The sequence below is a fragment of the Podarcis muralis genome, chromosome 2 (assembly GCF_964188315.1).
Source record: "Podarcis muralis chromosome 2, rPodMur119.hap1.1, whole genome shotgun sequence".
Lineage (NCBI taxonomy): Eukaryota > Metazoa > Chordata > Lepidosauria > Squamata > Lacertidae > Podarcis > Podarcis muralis.
The window spans coordinates 101054064-101079606 of record NC_135656.1 but is presented as its reverse complement, the minus strand read 5'-3'; the positions used below and the strand labels follow the sequence as shown (position 1 = coordinate 101079606).

General features: G+C 42.7%; 1 protein-coding gene across 4 annotated transcripts in view; it reads left to right on the top strand.

Moving 5' to 3' along the window:
- Positions 1–25543, top strand: part of PTPRG (protein tyrosine phosphatase receptor type G) — a 538165-nt gene that overhangs the window by 457633 nt on the left and 54989 nt on the right. For 3 of the 4 annotated variants that reach the window (XM_028719555.2, XM_077925090.1, XM_028719550.2), the window contains exon 13: positions 6150–6282. In XM_028719555.2, coding sequence (XP_028575388.2) covers positions 6150–6282 — 133 coding nt within the window. The remainder of the gene's footprint in view (positions 1–6149; positions 6283–25543) is intronic. The other variant, XM_077925092.1, reaches the window with a different exon arrangement.

Below are 25543 nucleotides of genomic sequence, written 5' to 3'. Positions count from 1 at the left end.
TTGTGTTTATTACTTACAAATCTGTCTTCCAAGCATTCAGTTTCTCAGGCTGGTGAAAGCACTGGTGGTTCAGTAGCTGCTTGGGGCCTTCTCACACTATAAGACTACCGTAAACCTCTGTGCGATTGAACCGTGCACACTGCCGATAGGAACGATTGGTGGTGGTGTGGAAAAAAACCCCATGGTGAGAGCTGACTACATGGAGTGATGAGCTGGTGGCTAGGAAATGGCTCACTGTATGAAGCAGCAACCATCTGGAGGCCATTTTAAGAGGGTTTTTTTGCTTGGTGAAGCCCATTGCCAGTAACCCCATTTGCATGTATAAGCTAAACTATGGATTAGTATAAGCAAATGTGCAGGTTCCCAGAGGGAAGAGCACAGCCACTTTGTTCCTTCTCTAGTTCTGCTGCTCTGAACTGAGCCATAGTTTGGCCTTGTGTTGAATCATGGTTTCTTTCACTCCAGACAAACCATAAACTGTAGCCAAGATTTGTTCTATGGCTCATGGATTTGTCTGGAGAAATAAACCAGGAGTCCAGGGGGAAAGGAGCAAAGCAGCTGCAATTGTCAAAACCAAGAGGATTCCCATGTTTGATTTCCAGGTGTACATCAGGAACAGATCACCGTAATGTAGCCAGATTCTCCCCTCCCTATACTCTGCAGGGATTAAACCATGGGTCGGTAAACTAAGGCCCGTGGGCCGGATTAGGCCCAGTTGCCTTCTGGATCCGGCCCGCAGACGGTCCGGGAATCGCCACGTGGGATTCCAGTGCGCACATTCTTTCCCTCTTCCTCTCCCTCACGTGGCGGCGGCACCCCCCCCCTCCCTCCCTCCCTCCTCCTGGCTTCTCCCCGCCCTGCCTAGAGGAGGAAGTGGGTTGGGCTTCGTTGGTGCCAGCAGCAGCAGCACTTGAGCGGCTGCCATTTAAAGCAGCCCTTCTCCAGGGCCCTTTTGTGCGCCACTCATCGTCCCTCCGCTGCTGCTGCTGCCAGCCCCTGCCGCTTGCAAGACACAGGTAAGCAGCCACCAGGGCTTGTAGTGCTCTTGTGTCTTTTTTTTTTTTCCTCTTCAAAATATAGTCCGGCCCCCCACAAGGTCTGAGGGACAGTGGACCAGCCCCTTGCTGAAAAAGTTTGCTGACCCCTGGATTAAACCAATAGCCTAATTGGAGTACTGCCACCTCCCTCCCTTTCTCCCCTGTTTACCCTGATATGCTCTGATCTTCTCCCTTCAATATGCATGGTCACCAAGCCAATCCTTTGTGTGTTGAGGCTCATTTAGCCTCTGTACGCCTAGGCCTTCAGTGTTGCTGTCTGAATTTCAGTTGTACAGAATTTTTTTAAAAAACAAGCTTGAGGTTGTGCAAAAGCCTTTGGGAATAACCTCATTAGGATAATTAAGCATCTGTGTGGGTTCCCTCTCCCCCCCATTCTCCATATGTGGCAAGAATTATTAAGTTATAATTTCTTGTGATTCGTGAATGTTTTGCACTGCCGCGTGTAGGAGCCTGCAATCACTAAGACAGTTTGCATGCAGATAAACAAAAGAAAATCAGACCAGATTTTGCTGGCAGACTGTGTATACACAATATGACACTGTAGAAAAGTGTTGCCAGTCTCAACAGAAAAAAAGGACATACTAAGGTGTAGAGGGAAGCGAGAGAAATACCTGCAACTAAATGGAAAGTAGCGTATGCTGCTGTTTCCTCTCACGTTACAGTGAGTAAATTGCTTTAGCTAGTCAGTTACTGGTTTTTAAAGCTGTCCAGTGTCAGCTACTTATACTTGAATGGCTTGTACTGTGCTGGAAACTGTGTGCATTGATCCATTTGCACACAGGGTTTCATGCTCCCATAGGCTCATGAGTGTCTTCCAGTTGAATGGATGGGTGTTCAGTCCATGGTGGAATTCTGGTAATACAGTGGTACCTCGGGTTAAGTACTTAATTCGTTCCAGAGGTCCGTACTTAACCTGAAACTGTTCTTAACCTGAAGCACCGCTTTAGCTAATGGGGCCTCCTGCTGCCGCCACGCCGCCGGAGCACGATTTCTGTTCTCATCCTGAAGCAAAGTTCTTAACCTGAAGCACTATTTCTGGGTTAGCGGAGTCTGTAACCTGAAGCATATGTAACCTGAAGCGTTTGTAACCCGAGGTACCACTGTACTGTGTTCTGTGGCGTCTTCCTGTATGCTACTAGAAGAATGAGAAATAAAATGCCTAAAAAGTAAGGGAGAGAAGTTCCATTCTGGTGCAGAGAAAGGTGACTTCATCACATGTATCATCTGTTATGTTATGCTAACCAAGTGTCCATTCTCAAGAGCCCATTAGGGTGGCCAGACAAACAGAAGTTAATATGCTTATCCGGTGCCCCTGCCCCGATCCCTGTAATATCTTGCCTTAACAGTTTCATATATCTCTCCTGGCCCAGATTCTGAAATGGATGAAAACTGCTGAATGAGGCTTTCCTCGGGAAAGCAATTGTTATGGAATAAGCTACACATTTCAGTTTGTGGAGAAATGGCTTTTAAAGTGCCGGTGATCATGTTAGGTAGGACTCCCTGAAGCAGATACGCTATAATAATTTTTATTCCTTCCTACTGGGATGCATTCCAAGCCAGTAAAAGGCAAACTGAATTAATTCAGCGGTGACATATGCCACAGGAAAGTGTTTGCATTTCTTAGCAAAACTGGAGTTTCCTCACCCCTACCAAAAAAAAAAAAAAATGGGCAAAGCTACAAAAGGGATACATTATATTTGTCTATTGCTGCTGAGCTGCCTTTGTTTAAAACGGAAAGCTGAAAATGCTGGGTGGTGGTTGTTGTTTTTGTTGTCGGGATGCAGGGAACCAGAACCGTCTGTGTCATTCTGTTTAACGTACATTTTCTTTCAGTATTACTCAGCAGGCCACATTTTTATAGGCTTCTCAGTGCTGGACCCCTGCTGGTAGCCCAGATGTACTGCGGACCGTCTGCTAGCACTGAGCACCACCAGTTACTTTTGCTGGTACTTTTGAATACTCCCTTTATATTTGCTGTAAAATACTTTCAAGATTTGCTTTTAAAAAGCAAATGTTCAAATGTGGATTTCTATTCAAATGTACTATTATGCTTCCACCTCTCCTGGTGCTCTGGGACAGCTCTCTCTCTCCCCTTCCTCTTTTTGTAGATCCAAATTGTTGGTTAAAATGGAATATTTCTTCCAAACTAATTATGTATAATAATATGTCAGTAGTACCAGCTACTATAGTCTCAAGCTAGACACCTTTTCCTCTGTTGCCACTGGCTGTTGCTATCACATAAGAAGAGACCAGACCAAAAGGCAGGCTCGTCCGGTGCATTATCCATGCATGCAATGCAGGACACCTAATTAGGCCTTGGTGTTGGACTTGGAACTGAAATTTGCTGGTTTGAATGCCTGCTCATCCATGAACTTTCTAGGTAATCATGATCAAGCCACTGTATTCCAGTGTCTGTTGCCCATATTGCAAGAATTATTCCTGCTTTCATGTTGCAGTAATTACGCCCAATCACATAAGACAAATGTGCTAAAAATCTGTAAAGCATTCTAGAAGTGCTGTGTAAATGTATAAAGAGACATGGGTTTACCAGTATCACTGTTCCCAGTTTAATCTTGTGAAGTGCTCCAAGTGGTCCGCTGTGTAGCCTTCTTGGGCCTCCAGCTGTTTTTGGACTACAACTCCCATCATCCCTAGCTAGCAAGACCAGTGGTCAGGGATGATGGGAATTGTAGTTCAAAAACAGCTGGAGGCCCAAGTTTGGGAAACACTAATCTAACACACACAAAATAAGAATGTCCTGTATGCAGGTTTCCATCTCATTGGCCAGGAGCCCAAGATGCTAAGTGGTGCCACAAACTTGACAGTGATCACTTCTGCTGCTTATGGTGGCTTGTTTATAGTCCTTTTGATGCATTTGCTTATTCTGATTGTGTCCATTCAATAGATCTTGAGGGACATCTTGACACTGGCTGTTTGGACATAATACTGGCCATAACCAAATTAGCTTCTGCACATCCCCGCTTCACTTCTCCCTTCCTGCAGTAAGGAGACAATTCATTGAGTGTTGGCTTAGTGTTGTGTCCAAACTAAGGCTCACATTATTGACCCTTGGGTCCCTTCCAATTCTATGATTCTATGAGGTTTTCTCTCCTCCCAAACAAACTACAGTCAGGAATCCAAGAACAAATTTTGCCTTCCCAATTAGGATTTGTTTAGGAAACTGGTCTAGCTAACTGGCTTAACTATGTTTTATGGCCAGTGTTAAGTGCCATTGTGCCATGCTGGTTGGGGCTGATGGAGTTTGTAGTCCAACAGTATATGGAGAGCCACAGGGTCCCCATCGCAGTATTAGAGCATCACACTTAAAGACTTTCTGTATGTATTAACAGAGGACCAGCTCGGTAATCCAGATTCTGCATCATTGCAAGAGACCCTAACTCTGTGATCATAAAATAGAATAAAAAACTTTATGCTTTGCTGAAGACTAATGAAAGTTCAGTCACACCATAGATTTGCGTAATGGTGTTATGATATCAGCAGTTTAATTTTCAATTCCTTTCTTAATGATCCCTAGCATAGAAATTGCCTTTTTTCGCAGCTGCCACATACTGATCAACATCTTCATCAAGCTATTCACTACAACCCCAAGGTCTTGTTCCTGGTCGGTCACTGCTGGTTCAGACCCCATGAGCATATATGTGAAATTAAAATGTTTTCCCCATTAAGATGTTTTGTACACTTGTTTACATTGAATTGTGTTTGCTATTTTACCACCCATTCACTCAGTTCTAGAGAGATCCTTCTGGAGTTCTTTTTTAAAAAACCACGCTGAACAATTTTGTATCTGCAAACTTGACTTCCTCACTGCTTACCCCAAACTCTAGATAGTTTATGGAACAAGCACAGGTCCTAATACTGATCCTTGAGGGACCCCACTTTCTTCTTCTCTCCATTGAGAGAACTGTCCATTTTTTCATCCTGTCTGCTTTCTGTTACTTAACCAGTTCCTGATACATAAGAGGGCCTCTCTTCTTGTTCTGTGACTGCTAAGCTTACTCAGCAATCTTGGGTGAGATACTTCGTTGAAAACTTTTTGAAAGTCCAAGTACACGATGTCAACTATATATCACCTCTATCTCCATGCTCTCAAAGATCTCTAATGGGTTAGTGAGACAGGACTTACTTTTGCAGAAGCTATGCTGGTTTGGATAACATAATTCAAACTATGAGCAGAGATACAAAATATGAACATTGGTAAAATCTTTGCTTTAAGCCATGTAGAAACCTCAGTTGAACTGTGACATATAGGAGAAACTATATGAGGACCCTGTTAGTTCATTCATTTAAATATGTGCAACTGTTTCCCCATTATTAGCCTTGTTTAAAGATTTTAGAAATTGTCGACATTGATCTGTGTACTCTCCACATTGTCTTCCATGAAGTTACCCAAAATGTCTCGCTTTGAGGCATATATGAACTCAGGTTTGTATCTTTCTACAATAATCTATTGTGAGAATCCAGCAATTTACATCTTCAGAGACATTTCAAACTTCACAGTGAGAAACGCTGCAGTCAATGATTGTTTCTACAGTACAATGTTGAAATGTTGGGAGGGAGTAGAGGATGAAAACAGTCATGGGCAAAAACTGGGAAAACTGAAAAAAATATTCATGCACCCAATTCCTATGACCATTTGAAGTTGGAACCTAAAGAATGTTTCGTGATAGCAAAACATTCCTATGTAACGCAGCTAAGGTTTTGTGTTTCCAGTGTAATTCCTTCCTTCATAAAACACTCATCTTTGTTTTGAAGTCTGGTCTTCACTCATGTGAAAAGAAGTACCATTTTCACTTTGGACCATTTTATACATTACATTTCCAGGTGTACACAAGAAATGTATTGCACCCACACCAAAAAAGGAAATTGAAAGCAACAAAGATATGTTCACTGTTAGAAGTACCATACTTGTCAGGGAGCCGTAATTGGCTGTAGCTCCTTGCCAAGTGCATGCTTGATGGCAAACTCAGGTTTGCCTCTGTGTAATGTGCACAATGGCCTGCTGTTCAAACTATTTTGTAGCCGTTCAGTTTCTTCTTGCAGTTACTGATTTTGTTGTTATTTGCCATGCAGCAGACAAGAATATTTCCAGTATGGCAACCAGACCTGCTACTGGCAAAATGGAATGGATCATTCCCCTCATTGTAGTCTCAGCCTTGACGTTTGTGTGCCTCATACTCCTTATTGCTGTTCTTGTCTACTGGAGGTGAGCCTTTTTAAAGCATTTTTAAACTCAATGATTGTATGCACTTTTGTGACTGCATTGTGATTTCTCTGCATTCATTTAGCTGTGGTTCTTGCAATGCAGGAGATTGGCCTCAATGACTCTTTGGATTCCTTCCAATTCTATGATTCTATTGTTTTTATTATTTTCATCAAGCTAATCCGATGACAAATACACTAAATACACCTTTGACAATTGATACTTGTTTCCAGATTTGTGCCATGTAAATAAGCATGGGAATGGGAAGGGCACATGTATGCTGAAAGTTCTGGTTCACTTAAAGAATTTCAGGTAAAGGGAATGAGAAAGACCTCTCCTGAAACCTTGGATCGGGGTAGGCAAAGTGGTGACACCTGGGTCTTGCCAGACTTCAGCTCCCTTCAGACCCAGGCAGCATGGCCAGTAGTCATGCAGGATGGGATTTATATTCCTGCAACATCTGGAGGATCACACATTGGCTGCCCTTGGCTTATCCCAGTACAGATTTATTTGTTCTGTGCTTGGCGAACTCAGTATATTGTCTGACTAAGTACAAGACAGTTTCATATGTTTAGGCAAATTTGCTGTGAACTGCCGCAGGTACTTCTTGCACTGTGGACCGTGCGCATCTTAAAATAGCAAATATGGGTTCAAGTTGGCTTGTTCTAATAAACCATAGTGAATATTGTCCAGGTTTTGACATCACCAGAAGCTGCTTGTGTTTACTTGGATGTAAGTCCCATATGAGGAGGTTTTTCAGTTATGTGTAGTCAGTGCTTAGCAACAGATACTACTGCTACAACAACAACAATCCAGGAAGAAATATACTGGTGATAAATGAGTACATTAGAAATACTATGGCAAATCAAGTGAAATATGGGGAAATACAATAATAAAAGATACAGTGGTATAAAAATCAAATCTACTTTGCTTTCAAAAATATACCAAGGGTTGTATCCACAGGGTAGATTCATTGTAATAGGCATGAGTAAATTAGGTTCATTCATTTCACTGGGTCTACTCTGAATAGAACTTAGTTGGCTACGATCCTTGAATCCCTGTATTGTGATACTGATTTATGTGTTTTCTCCCCTCTTGCAGCCAAGTATATTCTGTTAATTTCTACCATATTCCATGTTGTAGCTAGCCATTGTTTTAGCCAGTTCATGTTCCAGCTTCAGCAGTTACCAGCAGTAAGAAGTTTGGTCTTTGTCAAAAGGTTCCAAACTAACTAATAATGATTTGCATGAACCGTTCCTTCCAATTAACGCTTCAATTCAAACAAAGGGCTTATGGAGACTGTATATTCAATCATTAAACCAACAGCATAGAAATCATTTTCCGAAACAAGACCACCACCCAACGGAACCACCAGGTGTGCCAAAATTCAGACATGGCCCCAAAACTTTAGTTTGCCTTTGGAGTGAATTCCTCAACTTTTCAAGTTTTTTGTGCACAAGAAAGCAATCTTTCACATACAAGCCTTGTGCAGTTCTTACTACAAGCCAGTGTTGATTTTTAATGTTGGTGGCAATGAGGTGAAATAACAAGAGTCCAAACTCACCCTTTGGCTTGGGAGCATTCAGCCTGGAAACGGAATAGATAGAGGCAAAGTTTGGTTTTTATTTTCCTTTGCTGACTGAGTCATTGCTCCCTCTGGCTGCTACTAGGGTGATGTCAACATGGCCTGCTCACACCTCCTTGAGCTGCACGGTGGGTCAACATGACATGTAGCCCACAGCTTGAAAATGTAACAGTGTGTCTTTGTGTTCTAAGCACTGTGCTTTTAATTTCTAAGAACTGTGCGCAATCAATAATGATTCTGTCTCACAGCACCTTTTGCTGCCCAGTCATTCCTTTCTTCTTCACACAAACACTCCCCTCAGCAACTTCAAGCTTTGAATACCTGTTTACCTTTCTATATAGCAAAGAAAAAATATGCCTTCCTTTCCCTTTTTAATAATCCTAGGCTACAAACCTATGCTTGTAAGTGGGGATTCATTCCGCAGGAAAAAAAACTTGTATAGGATTCGGCTGCAATTACTCATATGCCATTGCAGTGGTTAGCACTGCAGGGAACATCTTTCTTTTTATAAGCTAAGGCTTTGATAGTCGGCGCTCAGGCCCAGTTCACACTGTTCTGCCAATCGCTGTTTGTTTTCTGCCTGGATTGCATGAAGCTTGTGGGAATGGTGGGTCTGAATCACTTGCCCTGAGCACAAATCACAGTTCTTTATGCTACCTCTCAACCAACATTTGGAAATTCGCAGCTGAGGGCAACATACAGAACTGTGGTCCCAATCCGTTATTTGATTGGTTGCCAGAAGCTCCAGCTTGTCTTCCAGCCGCCGCCATGCTTTCCGTGGAGTCAGGTGCTAATATTGAAAGGCTGTGAAGGTACGCATGGGCTTGCGGCCCCAAATAAACCACAGTGCATGCGCAGAAGGCCACATATAGCCCTTTGGATCTGCTGAGTGGATTTGAACATTCCCCACCCCCTATTGTTTAGTGATAAAAAGAATAAACAAATTAGTTTCCTCATTCTTTTAAGATTGGGTTGCAGCTCGGAGCATCTGCTTTGCATGCAGAAAGTCTGAGGTTTGATCTCAGGCACCTCCAGGTAGGGTTGGGGAAATTTTTTGCCTGAAACCCTGAGCCAGATTTAGCTAAGTAGTTGTGCTATCGGAAGCCAGTGCAATGAGTCCCATTAGTGCAAAAGGATTTCCACCCCCTTTCCTCCTGCTGCCCCCTCCATGAGCTCCAGAGGTCCTTGAAAACCACCAGAACAGCAGACAAAGATCATTCCATCAGGCAAGCTGAAAAGCCCAAAAATTGTCAATGTAGTACTAAGCAAATGTTGAGTGTTACATCCAAAGGAAGCCACCCCGGGGACCCAAATTAGGGAACTTACCAACTCCTAAGGGACGCTGGTGGCGCTGTGGGTTAAACCACAGAGCCTAGGACTTGCTGATCAGAAGGTCGCCAGTTTGAATCCCCGCGATGGGGTGAGCTCCTGTTGCTCAGTCCCTGCTCCTGCCAACCTAGCAGTTCAAAAGCATGTCAAAGTGCAAGTTTTTTACCAGCTCCTAAATGCTATTCAACTAAACAAATGTACAAGTTTTGCTAAGATACATGTTTTGAAAGTAACTATAATTGAAAACAAGACTTAAAAAGGAATAAATGTTCCATAGTATTCTATAATATATGAATCCTTTTCCAAATATGTCTATGTGAAAATCATTACTATCTACTATAATTTCTTTTTGAAAAAACCCTCTCTAATATCCTTTTTTTAAAAAAATAGTTATTTTTCTTTAGCATTGCTAATGTAATTTGCATCTGTGAGCTAAATCTAATTTAACTTTGGTAATATTTAATTTAATATTAAAAAGCCTTTTGTCAGGAAAAACAATTGTATCTCCATTAGAATCAATCCTAACACAAAAGAAGCATTAAAAAGTTTTTAAAAAGGTGAATGAATAAAGATTAATGATTCATTTTTCTTACAAGATTTGAGATACAATTTCCATTTTCCAAAGGAAAACATTGTAATTAGAGAAATCTGCAAATTGAAATTAGCTTGCCTCTTCATTTTTGCCATTAAATAGAGTATTTAATTAGCATTTATAGTATTCAGGTTCTGAATTTAAATATAAACTAGAAAAGGACTTGAGTCACACTATTGTTTACATGCAAAATACCTAAATTGAATCTGCTGACAATGTGAATTAATTTTTTTCCTAACGATGCAAAGCACATTTTCTGAAATGATGAGTGAAAAATCTTACTTTAAAAAACCCTTTTCCTAATTTGCATACATATTAATCCCTGTTTAAAAGATACATTAATTCTCTTCATTAAGCACTAGTAAATGTATTTTGAACTTCTGATAATCAAGTTTGGAAACTATGGCCCTGTTTTCAGTGCAACATTTAGCATCACTGAGCTTTCTTCTGGATAATGCTTGTCTACTGTTTGTGTCACGAGGGTAAATCCCATTTGCCTTTTTAAAAATTACAATGATTGCAAGCTCTTGTGATTAAGGAGCTAGCACTCATCCCCTAGAGTCTCCTCTGAAACAACTGGGTACTTCAGAGACCACTTAATCCAGGATGTTAAAAATACCAATTTTGGTTTGCTGGAAAAGGTAATCAAGATCAAATCCTAATGCAAAAGATGGAGTGCTTTGAGGTTTTTCCCATTTATTTAGATATGTAGAGGTGATTGGAATGTGTTAAGTATGATCAGTATAATGAGTAGTTGAGATTGTTGGAAATCCTATGCCTAATTTCAAAATTCTGTATTAGAAGAGATACATAAGGGTGAAAAGTTATGTGGGTAGATTAATAGGTTTGGTTGGTTATTTTTTTAATGATTCTATTCAGATGTTCCATTGAGATCAATAAGGCTTACTCCTGTGTAAAGTAGGTATAAGTTTGACTTTCTCTTAGTCTCATAATTGCATCGACACCTCCCATCTACCCAGATGTAAACTGGTCGCTAATCCAGACTGGTGCAATCAGTTGAACTGGAATGTTTCCTAAGTAGTAGTATGCCAGTTGCTTGTTAACATGCCTGCATCGATGCATATGGTGGCCATATGGCTAGAAAGCTCTACAGTTGTTCATCTTAGCTGTAACTGTGTTAAACGTGGTTGTAAGAATTTGCCTAAGAGAAAGGTGTAACCATGTGCACACTCATTTCAGTCACTGGATAGCTGGATTGGGCTACTTCACAGCTCTTTAATACTTCTGGGATTATAATACTGCACAATAAACTAGAAGTGGAGTTACAACTGTGATCAAGACCACTTTATTGGCACGACTACAGGTGCCACATAATACCCATTCTGCATTAAAGGTAAAGGTAAAGGGACCCCTGACCATTAGGTCCAGTCGTGACCGACTCTGCTCTGGGGTTGCGGCACTCATCTTGCTTTATTGGCCAAGGGAGCCAGCATACAGCTTCCGGGTCATGTGGCCAGCATGACTAAGCCGCTTCTGGCGAACCAGAGCAGCGCACAGAAACACCGTTTACCTTCCCGCTGGAGCAGTACCTTTTTATCTACTTGCACTTTGACGTGCTTTCGAACTGCTAGGTTGGCAGGAGCAGGGACCAATGTATTAAATTGCATTTTGTTGTAGGCCTGAGCCTCCTACCATCACCCCCATTTCAGATTCTGTATTTGGCCACAATGAAAAGTTAAATTGTTTGATTGTGTGCACATATTAGGATGCTCATATATCTATTAAAATTAGAATTTTGTTTTTCGTCATATTTTGTGTAAGCTCTATTTAAATTAGTTTGTTGCAGAACAGAGTTGCTTGATGGGTAAATTGGTGGATCAGATTCAATGTTAACAAGTTACTTGTCTGGTATATTGTATATTGTATTAGGCATAGTTTTGTTCAGATGTCACACTGAACACAGGTACAAGCTGTCTTCTCATGTACAAATATTTGTGCGAAAGAGTGAAGACATGTTGATTTGTACAGATTAACTCTTGTGTACACAGGTACCCAAACTATACACTCACTGAATGGTACCTGTGAATAACTGCATGAGCATACAACTCAATGTGCACACTTTCACAGATTGTATGTTTGTTGAATGTAACATGAACATCCCTCATGTGGCTGTGTTTTGCAACCAGGCTGATATAAATGGCCCCTCCTTTTGTTGCAAACACCATAGCGTAGTTCTCGCTGATTCAGTTGTGAAAATAAACGTTAATGCAATGGTCGTTGATCGTATCTCATGCACAAAAAATGGGGGCGGGAGTGTTTTGTTTTCTCCTCTTTTAAAAAACAATAATTTAATATCCATTTAAGTGGCTTCAGCAGAAAGCAGCATGTAAACTGACAAGCATCGCATCAGGCTCTCCATTCCAGAATTCCAATTAGGTGTTTGAGCGGCAGATTGTCAGTACACTGGTTATCAGCCTTGTGTGATTGTAGTATATTGGGGACTAATTTGGAGTCAGGAGCCTATTGCACCCCCACCCGCCAAACACTTTCTAAATTTCATACACCATCATTTAGATTCTGTATTACTCTAACGGAGTATGCATTGTCTCCCCTACAAATTTTGCCTCTCCTTGGTGTATTGACAACAGGGAGGAGGTATTACAGAGGGGTTGGGGGAAGCAAACCCTGTTCCAAAGCTAGAAAGGGGATGTTAATTAAACACTGTATATTCCCCCACACGCCTCGCTGAAATATAAATGACTCATTTGTTAGTCAACTGAAATTATCTTGCCCTGAACATCTTGTGCTCCTGTGACAAGGTTTGCCTGCGCATGGAAAATCACTTGGCGCTGGCCATTTTCCGAGTTTTCTAAACTGCTGTGTTGCTTTGACATGTTGTTCAAACGAATTGTATTTTCTGCTAGTCTGAGGGAGGAGGGAGAGGAAGGAACTTAGCTATTTCAGGCCACAATCCTGTATTGCCAGATAATTTAGGTTTTAGGTGGCTTCGTATCTTAAAAGCTACGTTTTCTGAACTTAAAACTTCTTTCCGAGTCACGTTTGAAGACTCCCCTGTCCACACACATTTGTCCATAGTTGCTGCAAGCAATTCATATGCAGAGAGTCATGTTTGAAATCATTTTCCTGCATGCTTGTCCACTCATGTGTTAGTGTTACTTGGGGTGGTAGCTTGGGGTGCTGGTGATGTCATATTCATGTGGCATGTACGTGGGATGCTGGTGATGTCATATTAAGGTGACATGCAGTGGAGTGGCACACAGGAAGGAATGTCACCCTCTTCACATGGGTCACCACTACAAATGGTATATTTAAATTGGCCCAAAACATATGCTCTTCTGAAATCAAGTTTTCCTTTGCCTTGATATTCTATCAGTGTTAGGCATCTTCTACATATGTATCAGGGCAGGTGGGCATAACCATATTTTCACATCTCATAAAAGATAGGAAAATCAGAAGCTGGGTTATAGCAAGTCAGGCCGTTGGTACATCTAGCTCACTTTTGTCTACTCCGACTGGCAGTGGTTCTCCAGGGTTTCAGACAGAAGGCTTTTCCCAGTCCTGAGATGCTTGGACCTTTTGCATGCAAATCACAGGTACCTTCAGTGAGCTACAGCCTCTTCCTCATGCTAATTCCTCAGGCTAAGAAGCTTAGCTCTCTTTGTTCCTATAATTTCAGTCATTACTCCTGTTTGAATTTAAAAGTCTCCTTTATTCTAATGCTCTAGTCTAGAACTTTGCTGCCTAATTAGGAGCTCCTGCAAATTCCTAATTCTAACGCTTCAGATGTTTCGATATGCCTTGATTTTGCAGACATTATGCATAACAAATGTTTTCCCCTCAACAGTCTGACTTGCTGTATTTTGGGACTGGGTTTGAAACTTCAAAGGTGTCATTGATTATTCCTGCCCACCCCTCTTCTCTCTCTCCCTCTCTCATTTTTCTCTTTTGCAAATACTTTGCACAAAGGTTATTTGACTTGGTCTCTCTTTTGGTCCGATACATTTTATGACCTCTTACAAAGTTTGTATAATCATCAGTTGAGAAACTGCGCCAAGCTGTTCTTTCTTACTCCATTTGGAATTTGTAGTATGTGTTTTTTCTCTGCTTAAAAATACTGAACAAGTGCCTCATCTAGCCTATGACTTCCAGGCTGATTTCATGGATCTCAGTGGATGGAATAACAGAAGGAGCCTAGACTATCTGCCTCCTGCCCTTAAATAGCACATCTGGTATCTACATGGCCCTTGTAATGATAGGGAGATAGGGTGTTTGTAATTCATTATGGGTTATGTGCAGAGTTGGAAGACAGGCCTGCGGCCAGAAATGTTGTGTACCTAAGCATACCTTGGGGGGAATGGGGATCATTTCTCAATGCAAATCAGCAGAAACCTAACCATAAATAGTGGAATTTAATTCTAAATTGAACTGATGTATTACATTTTTTTTTTTTAATACCACCAGATGCCCTAGTGTTTCTCAGCTGCCCCAGTACTTTGCCACTTGCTGGTTAAAAAAAATGGAAGCCAGGAGCATAATTCTAGTGACACATTGGATACTGTGCTGACTGCGCATTTTCCCTCTGCAGGGAAGCTGCCGGGAACTCCCCCAAAGGCAGCAGACATCTCCACACACAACTCTGGGACAGTGTTGTGGATAGTATTAATGTTGTTATAAAAGCCAGGCTCCTGTCCCTCTCTCCGCCAAGCCATGGCAAGAGCACATGGGATCTCAGACACACACACAGGGTCTGTGTCCCTTTGGAAAACAGAAGACACAGTGGAGGCTGTCGTGCTTTAAGAAATACGGTTTTATTCACATAGTTACACCTTCAGTTTGCATGGAGGGAGTCCAGATCTTACAGCATGACCCAAAGCATTGCAGGCAGTCCTTCCTTGCCCCTCACCAAGATGGATCTCACCCTTTCTTCTTCCCAGAAGCCCCTTGCCCTCCTCCCAGAGCAGTTACCCTGGCAACCTTCCAAATCTCCAGTCTCTGGTCACACCTGGTGCTAGAAGTTTGGCCAAGCTACCCTGGAATTCCTTTGCAGCTTATATTCTGCCTTCATATTACCAATAACCCCAAAGCCTAGCATTTATTAATTTTAGTGTTTAGGGGATGCCCCACCCCCACAGTTCTGCGCCCCACCATGCAGAACTGTCATAAACAAGATTTAGGATATGCATTCAAAATAAAGCACCTTCATTCATTAAATAACTCCGTTCCATTTGGACAACATCCAACATTATGTGAGTGGACTTCCCATTCCTCTTGTCTGCACCCCTCCAAAAGGTCCCACATGGGGGTCATGGAAGGGGGGGAACAGAAGCCTCCTCCTACAAACAGAAGTCCTTTCTGCTAGTGAATGGACTCCACTGGATTTCACCAGTTGTGTTTTAGGTCAGGCATGCTAACTCCTTTTAAATGGTTTTAAATTGGAGCATAAACATTTAAAAGTTTTTAAAAGAAATCCCACCTTCTTGGTTAATTTGTAGCCCATAGAGCACATCCTCTTCCTCCTTTTTCTTCGTTTTCATAAATCCCTTATGTCAAAAGCTTTTCACTCACCACTGAGTGTAACCTGCACAGATGTTCCAAGTATTGATTAAATACATGGAGGGGGGGAAGCCTCACTTGTTCCAGCCCTGCCAGAGGTCACAGAGAGAATAATTACTCTTAGAGGACCTTGTGTGTCATCCCAAATAAGGTTTCACAATTTCCTTTGCCATTCTCAGGGGATGGTGTTGGCAAGATGGAGGAAAGAGCTGTGTGCTGGATTTATCCCACTATTAATTTGTAGTCAGAGAGCCATGTAAATGCATTATGGCACTGGCCACCTGAGCATTCATTTGGTTCTACAGTGGCAGACTTAAGTATCACCCTCCCTCCAAGAATCCTGATTTAGCCCGCTCAGCCAGGCTCTTTAATGGGAAAAACTTTACACTGCAAGAGCCTTGATTTTAAAGAAGTGGTTCTGCTTGTTTTGCAATGCCTATGTATATATTAGCTAAAGTTGCGGCTCTGATGATAAATAGAACATGGAAGTGCATCACATGCTTGTACTCAATTCATCTTGAATAACCAACTCTCTCTGATTCCATACTCCCAGTTGGTCATCACCTTTCCCCCCACTCTTAGCCACTCTAATGGTGAGTACAGCAAGGGCAGTTGATTTGCATTCAGAGTTATGAATATGTACCACTTATGTAAAGAGGCTTTTAATCTGCATTACTGTACTGCATACTATGGAAACAGGAAGCTGTTTTGATTAATTGATGTGGGGCATGTGATCCTGTGTCTATAGCATTACACTCTATGCCATTGAATCTACAGAGTGAGGTATACTGAAGATCACTTATCCCAGATTAATTACTCTTAAATACATGTTCCCTGCACGTTTGTACAGCTAGTCAGGGTGAAAAAGAACACTAAAAGTATGGCTTTGTGACATTTTAGCCTGATTGCTCAGAATCCACTTGAGTTTTAGACCTGCCCATGAAATAAACTTCCTATGCTCCCAGAGTACTCTGTCAAGCCAATAAAATGTATGTGAAATATATACAAGAGTATGGTAGATTGTAGAACCCACAACCCTGAGATTAAGAGTCTCATGCTCTACCAAGTGAGGTAGTCAGAGTAGGAGGGCTGTCAGCCGTGCCATAAGTGCAACTATACCAACATACATGATATATGAACTGCTTTGGCACTTCATTGCACAATAGTATTCCCATTCTAATGTCCTTCTGCTGCCTGCTGGATCTTCCTTCTGGAAGCATTCAGCTAGACCCTTGCAGCAAAAGCCTGTCAAAAAAAGGTGATATTTTCATCCCCATTGTGTCCTCTGCGAAGGAGATGCTCACAGATGCTCTCTCACATGAGTGCAATATCACACAGGCAGGCTGAAAGTTCATGAATATTCAGTAGATTGGTTGTTCATGTGGGCTTTCTTTTTGTGGGCTTCATAATTGCCCGAGCCCACATGATTTGCTCATAAAAGTCAGTGACTGATGACCCTAACTAATGCTTTGCAGACTGCTGGCAGGTGTCGTCCTGAGATGAACTTCACCAATCATTGCTTCTCTATAGCCCCCATTTACTTCAGTGAGGCTCACACATGCTGGTCTTTTGGTCATTTTGGAGTTGGCCTTGATCTGCCCCAGTTGCACTTCCAGGATGCAAATACTTCCTGAGAAGTTGCTGCCTGTCTGTTGTTGTTGTTGTTGTTGTTGTTGTTGTTGTTGTTGTTGTCTCTTCTATGACTGTGGGTGGAGCAGATGTTTTAAAAATGCAAAGTTATCTGCTTCATGTGGCCACATCTGTACATCCATAGCACATGTTGTTAATGAAGCCATGGATTAGCAGGCAGTTTATTTCAGAATCCAAGAGTGGCTTGCCCTGCATGCTGCAATTTCAGCAGGTAAAGTTTCGTACAGCTCCCTCGGGCCAATACTGGGGCCCTACTGCTGATGCCCAATGTATAATTTGGCCGTTCACTGCGGCAAGGTGTGGCAATTATTGCTTTCTAGTTTTTATATACCATTTTTCATTAAAAGCAAAAGACAAATCACAAAGCAGCTTACAAGGCAATCCAAGAAAAAATGAAAAACACCATATAAAAACAATAAAACGTCAAAGTCCACGAAATAGGATTCCACTCAGTACCCTTCCACTCACTCAGCACCCACACAGATGAATTCAACCTATACATGCACATATTCACCCACGCTTAAAGCACCCACCTACAAACGCAGTCTCCCTCGCTCTCAACAATGGCCATTAAAGGTAAAGGTAAAGGTACCCCTGCCCGTACGGGCCAGTCTTGACAGACTCTGGGGTTGTGCGCCCATCTCACTCAAGAGGCCGGGGGCCAGCGCTGTCCGGAGACACTTCCGGGTCACGTGGCCAGCGTGACATCGCTGCTCTGGCGAGCCAGAGCCACACACGGAAACGCCGTTTACCTTCCCGCTGGTAAGCGGTCCCTATTTATCTACTTGCACCCGGGGGTGCTTTCGAACTGCTAGGTTGGCAGGCGCTGGGACCGAGCAACGGGAGCGCACCCCGCCGCGGGGATTCGAACTGCCGACCTTTCGATCGGCAAGCCCTAGGCGCTGAGGCTTTTACCCACAGCGCCACCCGCGTCCCAACAATGGCCATTAGATGCCGTTAAAAGGCAGTTAGGCAAATTCAGGGACAGCAGTTATGAGTCATAATAACTAAACTTAACATGCATATTCAGAAGCAATGAGCCTCTGAATACTAGCTGCTCTGAAGCAACAGCGGGAGCATAGGAAGTCCATCGAGCCACCCAACTGGTGGAGAAGTGCACCCCTGGTTTTTCTACATATCCCATATCCCTTTTATTTATTGGCAATATTTTATTGTTTTTCTGCTTGCCAATGAGTTGGTACCTGAGGAGGAGTTTCCATTTGTAAGCATACACTGCTCTCTAAAGTCAGGAAATTCAGTGAAGTCGTCGTCGTCTTCTTCTTCTTCTTCTTCTTCTTCTTCTTCTTCTTCTTCTTCTTCTTCTTCTTCTTCTTCCTTGAATTTACATACCGCCCTATACCTGGAATATGGGTATATGCACATGCCCTTTTAAACCTTATTCACATCTGTAGTACTCCGACAGAACACTTGGCAATACTCAATGTTGTAAATTGGTTAATGTCATTGAGTTAAAACAACAACAACCACCATTTAGTGATGGAGGATCTTCCCTCAAAGACTTTTGGTGGTAGTCCCACCCACCCACAATTCCCTTTTGCCCATACCCGCAATTCCTTTTCACAATGGCCTGTCTGATGTCTGAGATCTCACACAGTGATTGTTCCCTGAGGAAAGCCAGCCACAAAATAAAGCATATGGGGTTTAGGAAGGCTGTGCTGAGAGAATAGTGGGACTGCTTCACTGAGCACACTAGTCTCTTTCAAAGACAACAGAGTTCTCAGTAATTTGCAGAAAACATGTGTGGGCTGCCTGGATTGTCCTGGAATTGGAAAGGAGAATGGATACCATTTCAGCTATGAGATTGTGGAATTCTTTCTTGAAGCCTAAAAGTATTTCACTCGGTTTGGAACTGTATACTTCTGTTCCACGTGGATTTGGGTGCTTGTTCAAATGCAGTCATTGAAAATGTCATTCTGACTTCTGAGGAGATACCTCAAGTATCTTGAGCTCACAGTAATAAAGAGATTATTAGGACTCATTGGCAGAGTAGGCAATAGGCCCAATTTAAGTTCTTCTAATACCAAATGGACTTGATTTCAAACTATATTATATTAGTATTGCAAGGTTGTTGTTTGTGCTTATTATTTAATACCCTCGGTTAACCACCATCACCACCAAAGCAAAACAAAACTGGATGCTAGAGAAGGAATGAAGGAAGCAGGAATCAAAATGGGTCTTGGGTGTCAAGAGGCAAGGCTTCAGGAGGGTAAGGAGGGAGGGCTTTGGAGGACACCTCCCAGTGAGTTCATGAACAAAGAACAGCTCAGCCCACACCCTGAGGAGCTGGCCTTGGGCCTGTTGAGGCAGCCATGTCTTTGTGTGTGGCTCCTTCCTCTCTGAGCCCCTGCATAGACTTTGTTGTAGAGTTGAAACGATACAACACTCTACTGAAATCTGCTGTGTTGAGATATTCTGCTAATGAAATTAAGGGTTACTGATTTTTTTTGTTAAGATTTTTTATTAACAAAGCCAGATGGGCAGGGTATAAATAATTATTAATTAAGCCAGATGGGCGGGGTATGAATAATAAATTATTATTATTATTATTATTATTATTATTATTATTATTATTATTATTATTTCACTTTAAAATGCATATGAAACAGAGAGCACAATTACAGCAACAGACAAAAATTAAAAGATGAAAAACAAAACTATAAAATAGGCACGTAGAATGAGTTAAAATAGCAAAACCCAAGTAAAGACTATTGATGCTATCAGCTCATCAAGTTTAGTTCCAGATTTGCCAGGCTTGTGACAAGGTTTGTCTTCAAAGCTTCGGTTCTGCTATTATATATGTCATAAAAGAAAGCCAAATCATATAAAAAGTGTCTGGAGGGTCTAGTCCTTGTCAAAATCTCAAATTATGTGTAATTTTATCCATTATAGATATATTCCAGCGTGAGTGGTACAAAGTTTCCAGTGTCAGACTGTGGGCTGTTTTTGAGTTGAAATTACTTTTAAGGGTTGCTGATTTGAGACTCATTTTGAGCTTGAATCTGTCCTGTCTTTACTATCTGCCACTACATTTTGAGCATATCTGAATGGAGCACTTGGGAAGGAGGAGGGTGGGTGGAGATTTGCTGAGAAGCATTTCCAATCCCATGTATGGGGAACCTTTGTCCTTCCAGATGTTTCTGAAATCCCCTCAGCCCCAGCAAGCATGGCCAATGGCCAGGGATGATGGGAGTTGTAGTTCAGCAACATCTGGAGGGCCAAAGGTTCCCCACACATGCCGTACCATATATGGCACTCATCATCATGGTATGATGTTAGCTTATTGCAGTACTAGCAAGAAAGACACCATTAATGTACCTGCTGGAACAAGTTCTGTGCAGTTTCTCATGGACCTGCACCCACACCTGCATGATTGGGTGAAGGGACTAATTGGAAATCTTCTAGTGCAAATGTTCTTCATCACACTGTTCACATGTCACATGTTCGTCACATGTTCAGAAACCTGAGTTTCCATATAGGTAAAGGTAAAGGACCCCTGGATGGTTAAGTCCAGTCAAAGGCGACTATGGGGTTGCGGTGCTTATCTCGCCTCAGGCCGAGGGAGCCAGTGTTTGTCCACAGACAGCTTTCCGGGTCATGTGGCCAGCATGACTAAACGGCTTCTGGCAGAACGGAACACTGTGATGGAAACCAGAGTGCATGGAAACACCGTTTACCTTCCTGCCACAGCAGTACCTATTTATCTACTTGCACTAGGGTGCTTTCAAACTGCTAGGTCGGCAGGAGCTGGGACAGAGCAATGGGAGCTCACTTCGTTGCAGGGATTCGAACCGCTGACCTTCCGATCAGCAAGCCCAAGAGGCTCAGTGGTTTAGACCACAGCACCACCTGGGTCATTGGACAGCAATAAAATATTTTTCATAGATCCTGACATATGCTCTTAAACTCTGTAGCATTAAAAAAGGTAGGATCAGGCCCCTCCTGATAGATAGCTTTCAGCTGACAATTTCCAGATTTTGCAATAAACTAAAGCCTCAATTTCCTGTGGTCTTAGCAAGTTCTTTGCTATTATGCTGTGCTATAAGCAAGTGCATAAGTATGTGTTCAAATAGTGATCTGCCCACACGTAGGGGACTGCCTTTGTTTAAAGGAACAGAAGTTGTGGCTGGGGGAGGCATTGAGATCACGTACATCACGATCCCAAGCCTGTTTATTCTACTGTGAGCCCTGCTGATTTTAGCGTGAGGGAATCCCAGATACTGCTACACAGACCCTCCAGTCTTGGCACTAATATTTTTAAGAAGTTATTCCTAGAAAATACACCAGTGGCTGGTGTAGATGTAACACTGCGAGATCAATTAAATGTCGCTAAGCAATGAGGGGCGTTTTTCGGGGTCTTCACCCACCCTTCTCCCCACTTCTTTGTCCTCCACCTCCCCAGTTATTGATATCCAGTCTTTCCTACAGGGCAGATGGCCCTGTAGGAAGAAAGAAGGGAGAGTCTAGCTGGAAGATGCTCTGAGGCAGTCTTCGCTTGCCTACTTTACTCTCCTGGAATCCTTCCCACAGGGTAGCTGGTGACAGATGGCTGCCACAGAGAAAATGTTGGCGTACATAGAAAACTAACCATTGTTGCCTTCAAAATTTAGAGAGCAGTGTCTGCACTGGGTAATAGGTATGTGTTGGCGGGGGGCAGAAATCCAAAAGTTCAGGGGCTGCTGGTTGCTCAACCACAGCTAGGCAATAGGGTATCATTATGTCTGTACTGAATGAGCCAATGGAATGACTGTTACAGCCATTCAAGGCTTTGACAAAGCTACAGTGCTATGTATTTGTTTGAAAGAATTCCATAGCACATCCAGCTATGAAGCTAGGCGAAAGGCTGATTCATGTGACAATTTTTGTCATCGCTTTGTATCGTCACCTGGTCGATATCATCAGGGAACCCTCTGTGCTGAACAAACACCTGAGTGTAGGTTAACATAATTGTGTAAATATCCTCAGATGTTATATGGCCATAAATCAGTTACTCCTCCGTGTACACATGGTCTCTGTCATACATCTTTTCTTTTTAAGATTCATTTTTGTGATGCTACTTCCCAACATGTGGCAGATGGTAGGTTTTTGTCTTACATGCTGTTCTTCTGATCAATAATATCAGAAGCCTAGTTACAGCTAAACTTAGAATTGCTCAAAACTGGACGATGGACATGTCAGCGTTTAAAAGACAATGGTTCAAACTATTTTGGTCCTGTTTAGATCAGGATAAGCCAAAATCAGGCTAACCTGGTGGAATGTTTGTTAACCTGGCCATTTTTTCTTAGTTACACTGGACCTTCAAACAAGGTTCAGCGTTAAACATAAGTTGATCAATTTGTATCAGACTAGCTTTGTTATTAATAAATATGACTCTTACACAGAACAACTGGAGGGATGGAAGCGGTGTGGGATTATTACTTTTTTCCTTCTTGTTGTCGTTCGGGGGGGGCGGGAGGAATATAAGAAACACTAAAATGAAGAGCATGATATCAAAAGCCATCCTCCATGGATTTTGCTGAATATTTGACTCAAAGGAGAAAATCCTAAACGCTTCAAACACATGCACGTTCTACCTGATCCATATTCATAGGCCTTCCCTTGCTGTGACTGATTTATTCCCCTTTGTGCCCCCAGGGTGTTCATAGTCTATAGTAAAGGCAGCCTGAGTAGAAACCAAGTCTATCTTTACTTACAATCAGGAGGAGAAAGAGCAGTCAGGATATTAAGGGAAGAAACAAACTGATTTGTGAAGGAATATTTCATTATACGTCACATATGTCACAATGTTTGGTCATACGCCACACATATTTGATCATATGTCACACACCTTGGATTCCCAGGTATCATTTCACTACAAAGTAATGTTCCCAGAAAAGTACAGCTGTTAGGAGATGGTCTGTGTGGAAGCAGCTGCCTGCTTGTGAGTAAAAGGATGCTATAGAATGTGTTCTTTGGTGGCGGCATATTGTTTCAGTGGCCCTATGAATTTAGCTGCCATTGCTTTCGTTATTCATCAAGAGCACAGTTGTTTGGGGGCTGCCAGATGTCCCTATTATGGTATCCCCGAGAGCCAGTGAAAAAAGGGTCAGACTGGAACTTGGGTTCAGATCCTCACTCAGCCGTGACACAAAGTGGGTGGCCTTCACCCAGCCGCAATCTCTCAACCTATAATCTACATCACAGGATTGTTGTGGTGAGCAGGGGGGAAATAGGATAACGTTCAAGTACACTGTCTTGAGCTGCTTGGAGGTAGGGCAGGATAAAATGTGTGTTTGGGTGTTAGATTAGCCAGCTTTGTGGTTTTTGCTGATCCTATTGTTTCAGTGGTTTTCTAAGTGTTAATTGTTGTGGATTCTGTGGTTTTATGCATCCTGTATTTCATACCCAACCCTGGATTCCACTTGGATGAAAAATAGGCTATAAACAGTTTATATTGTGTGCATGTTGTGTGTGTGTTCGGCTATGTGCATGCCCCATAACATTTTATCACAGCTCCACTGACCATGACCCTTAGTTTCAAACAGTTCAACTCACTAGTTTCATGCCTGGAGGGGACTCAAATTTCTAGGAAGGGATTGTGTTCTGGAGCCTATGTACACCCATCATTCTAGATCCAGAGAGGCTGAATGCCCCCTGCAGAGGACCCTGCCCTATCCTCCTTGGATTTATTATGGAGTCACTGCACCCTCCTTACACCATCATCCCAAAGTGATTTTGAGATTATGTGAGCTTGGAGAAATGTTTCTCCCCCCCCCCCTAAAAAAAAAAAATCCCTTGTGCATACTTTCAGGAGCAAGGAAGTCAGAAAGTGTGTTGTCTTTTCCTCTTCAGATTTCAGTCTGGGCATTGTTGGGCCAGTCCCACAGATCCTTCCATGGGGCACTAGGCTGTTTGCAGGCAACGGGTTCAGTTGGGTTAATTGAATGTATGTATTACTTAAAAATCTTAAAGCAATTTGGAACAAGAATAAATACAATAAAAACATTTTAAAAATTGTCCAGTAGCACCTTAGAGAACAACTAAGTTTGTTCTGGGTATAAGCTTTCGTGTGCATGCACACTCCACAATAAAAATGCATAAGTGTAATGAAAGCATAATCAAAATTATAAAAATCCAGCCATTGTTGCTGGCTGCCCAGCTCCCTGCCACACACACACACACACACACACACACACACACACACACACACACAGACCTTTGCCACTGAATGAATGAAAAGGTAGGTGCCAGGTAGGACTTCCAGGGGAAAGTATTCTGTTTCATAGGCTAGAAAGAAAAGGCTTGTTCTTTCTGCACACTACCATATCTCCATATGCTCAGCTAGTTGGCTTTGGGTTCAAGGGACAGCAGAGTGGGGTGGTCATGCTCAAAACATTTGAGAAATACTGCCACGGCTTCATCAATCTCCTTATTCTGAGCATTTCGATCCGACAGCCCTAGCTTTGATTGTTAGCAGAATTCAGAAATTGAGGGCCTGCTGCATGCGTTTGGCCAACTTCTTGCAAGAGATTTGCTTGGCCTTTGAAAGCTGTGTGAGTTGCACTGCCTTTTTTCTCTCCCCCCGCACCCCACCCCAAAGCCCTCTGCTATGTACCTCTGTTCTGGAAACAATGGCACTACAAATTGCTTTGACAGTGTCAGCAAAGCTGGCGGGATGGAGTGGGCTATTCTGCTTGGCCGTAATTCCAGAAGCCGTGCTGTGCGGCAGAGAGACCGCTGCAAACCTTTACAAGCAGAGGCAGTCGGTTGCGTGCCGGGGAAGCTAATCGCGGCGGAGGCGGAGGCGTTCAGGAGCCCGCACAGGTGTTGAGGAGCAGCAGTTCATTAAGGGAGGCAGGAAGAGGGCTCTCTCTCTCTCTCTGCTCTGTCCAGGCTATTGTTAAGAGCTCCTGACAGCTGAGAGCAGCCCCTTTGCTTGTCACAATAGCTGCTCACGCTGAGCAAGGCTCATTAAATATTCAGTCCCAGCCTCAAGCAGCTCATTAAGGCAGCAATGAGCAGTGACGTGGCTGCTGGAAAGCCCTGCCTTGCTTAGCATCACCATGCACAGGCTCATTGGACCTCTGGATGCTCTCCTCCTCAGTGCCTTCTCTGTGATGACCAGCTTGTGCTCCCTGATTTGCATTAAGTACAGGTAAAAAGAGCAGCAATTACAATGTGTTCAGGGAAGCAGATTCAAGTCTTTAAATTTGGCTGGCGGGAGCATCGGTGGGCTGCATCTGAGTTGCCCTCTGGCCTTTTCAGCGTTGCTTTCAGCGGAGGGGTAGGGGGGGTCGCAGAGGGAGGAAGCCGAGTTGACATCTACCACAGGCTTTTCCTTAGCAGCATGTGTGCTTCTCACTGTTTTCCAGGAGAAGCCTGCAAAGGGGATTTGCACAGCCAGCACAGAGTTGAATGAGGCAAACTTTTTTTCCTGTTGAGATTGCAACTTCCCTAAGGAAGTAGTGTGATTGTGATGTGTGTTCTGCTCTAGGTGCTGCTCATTAAGTGGCAAGGTTCTACGCGTTTCCAACACTAGTGTGGTTATGATTGTTTTAGTTTTCTTTTAAGAAGGG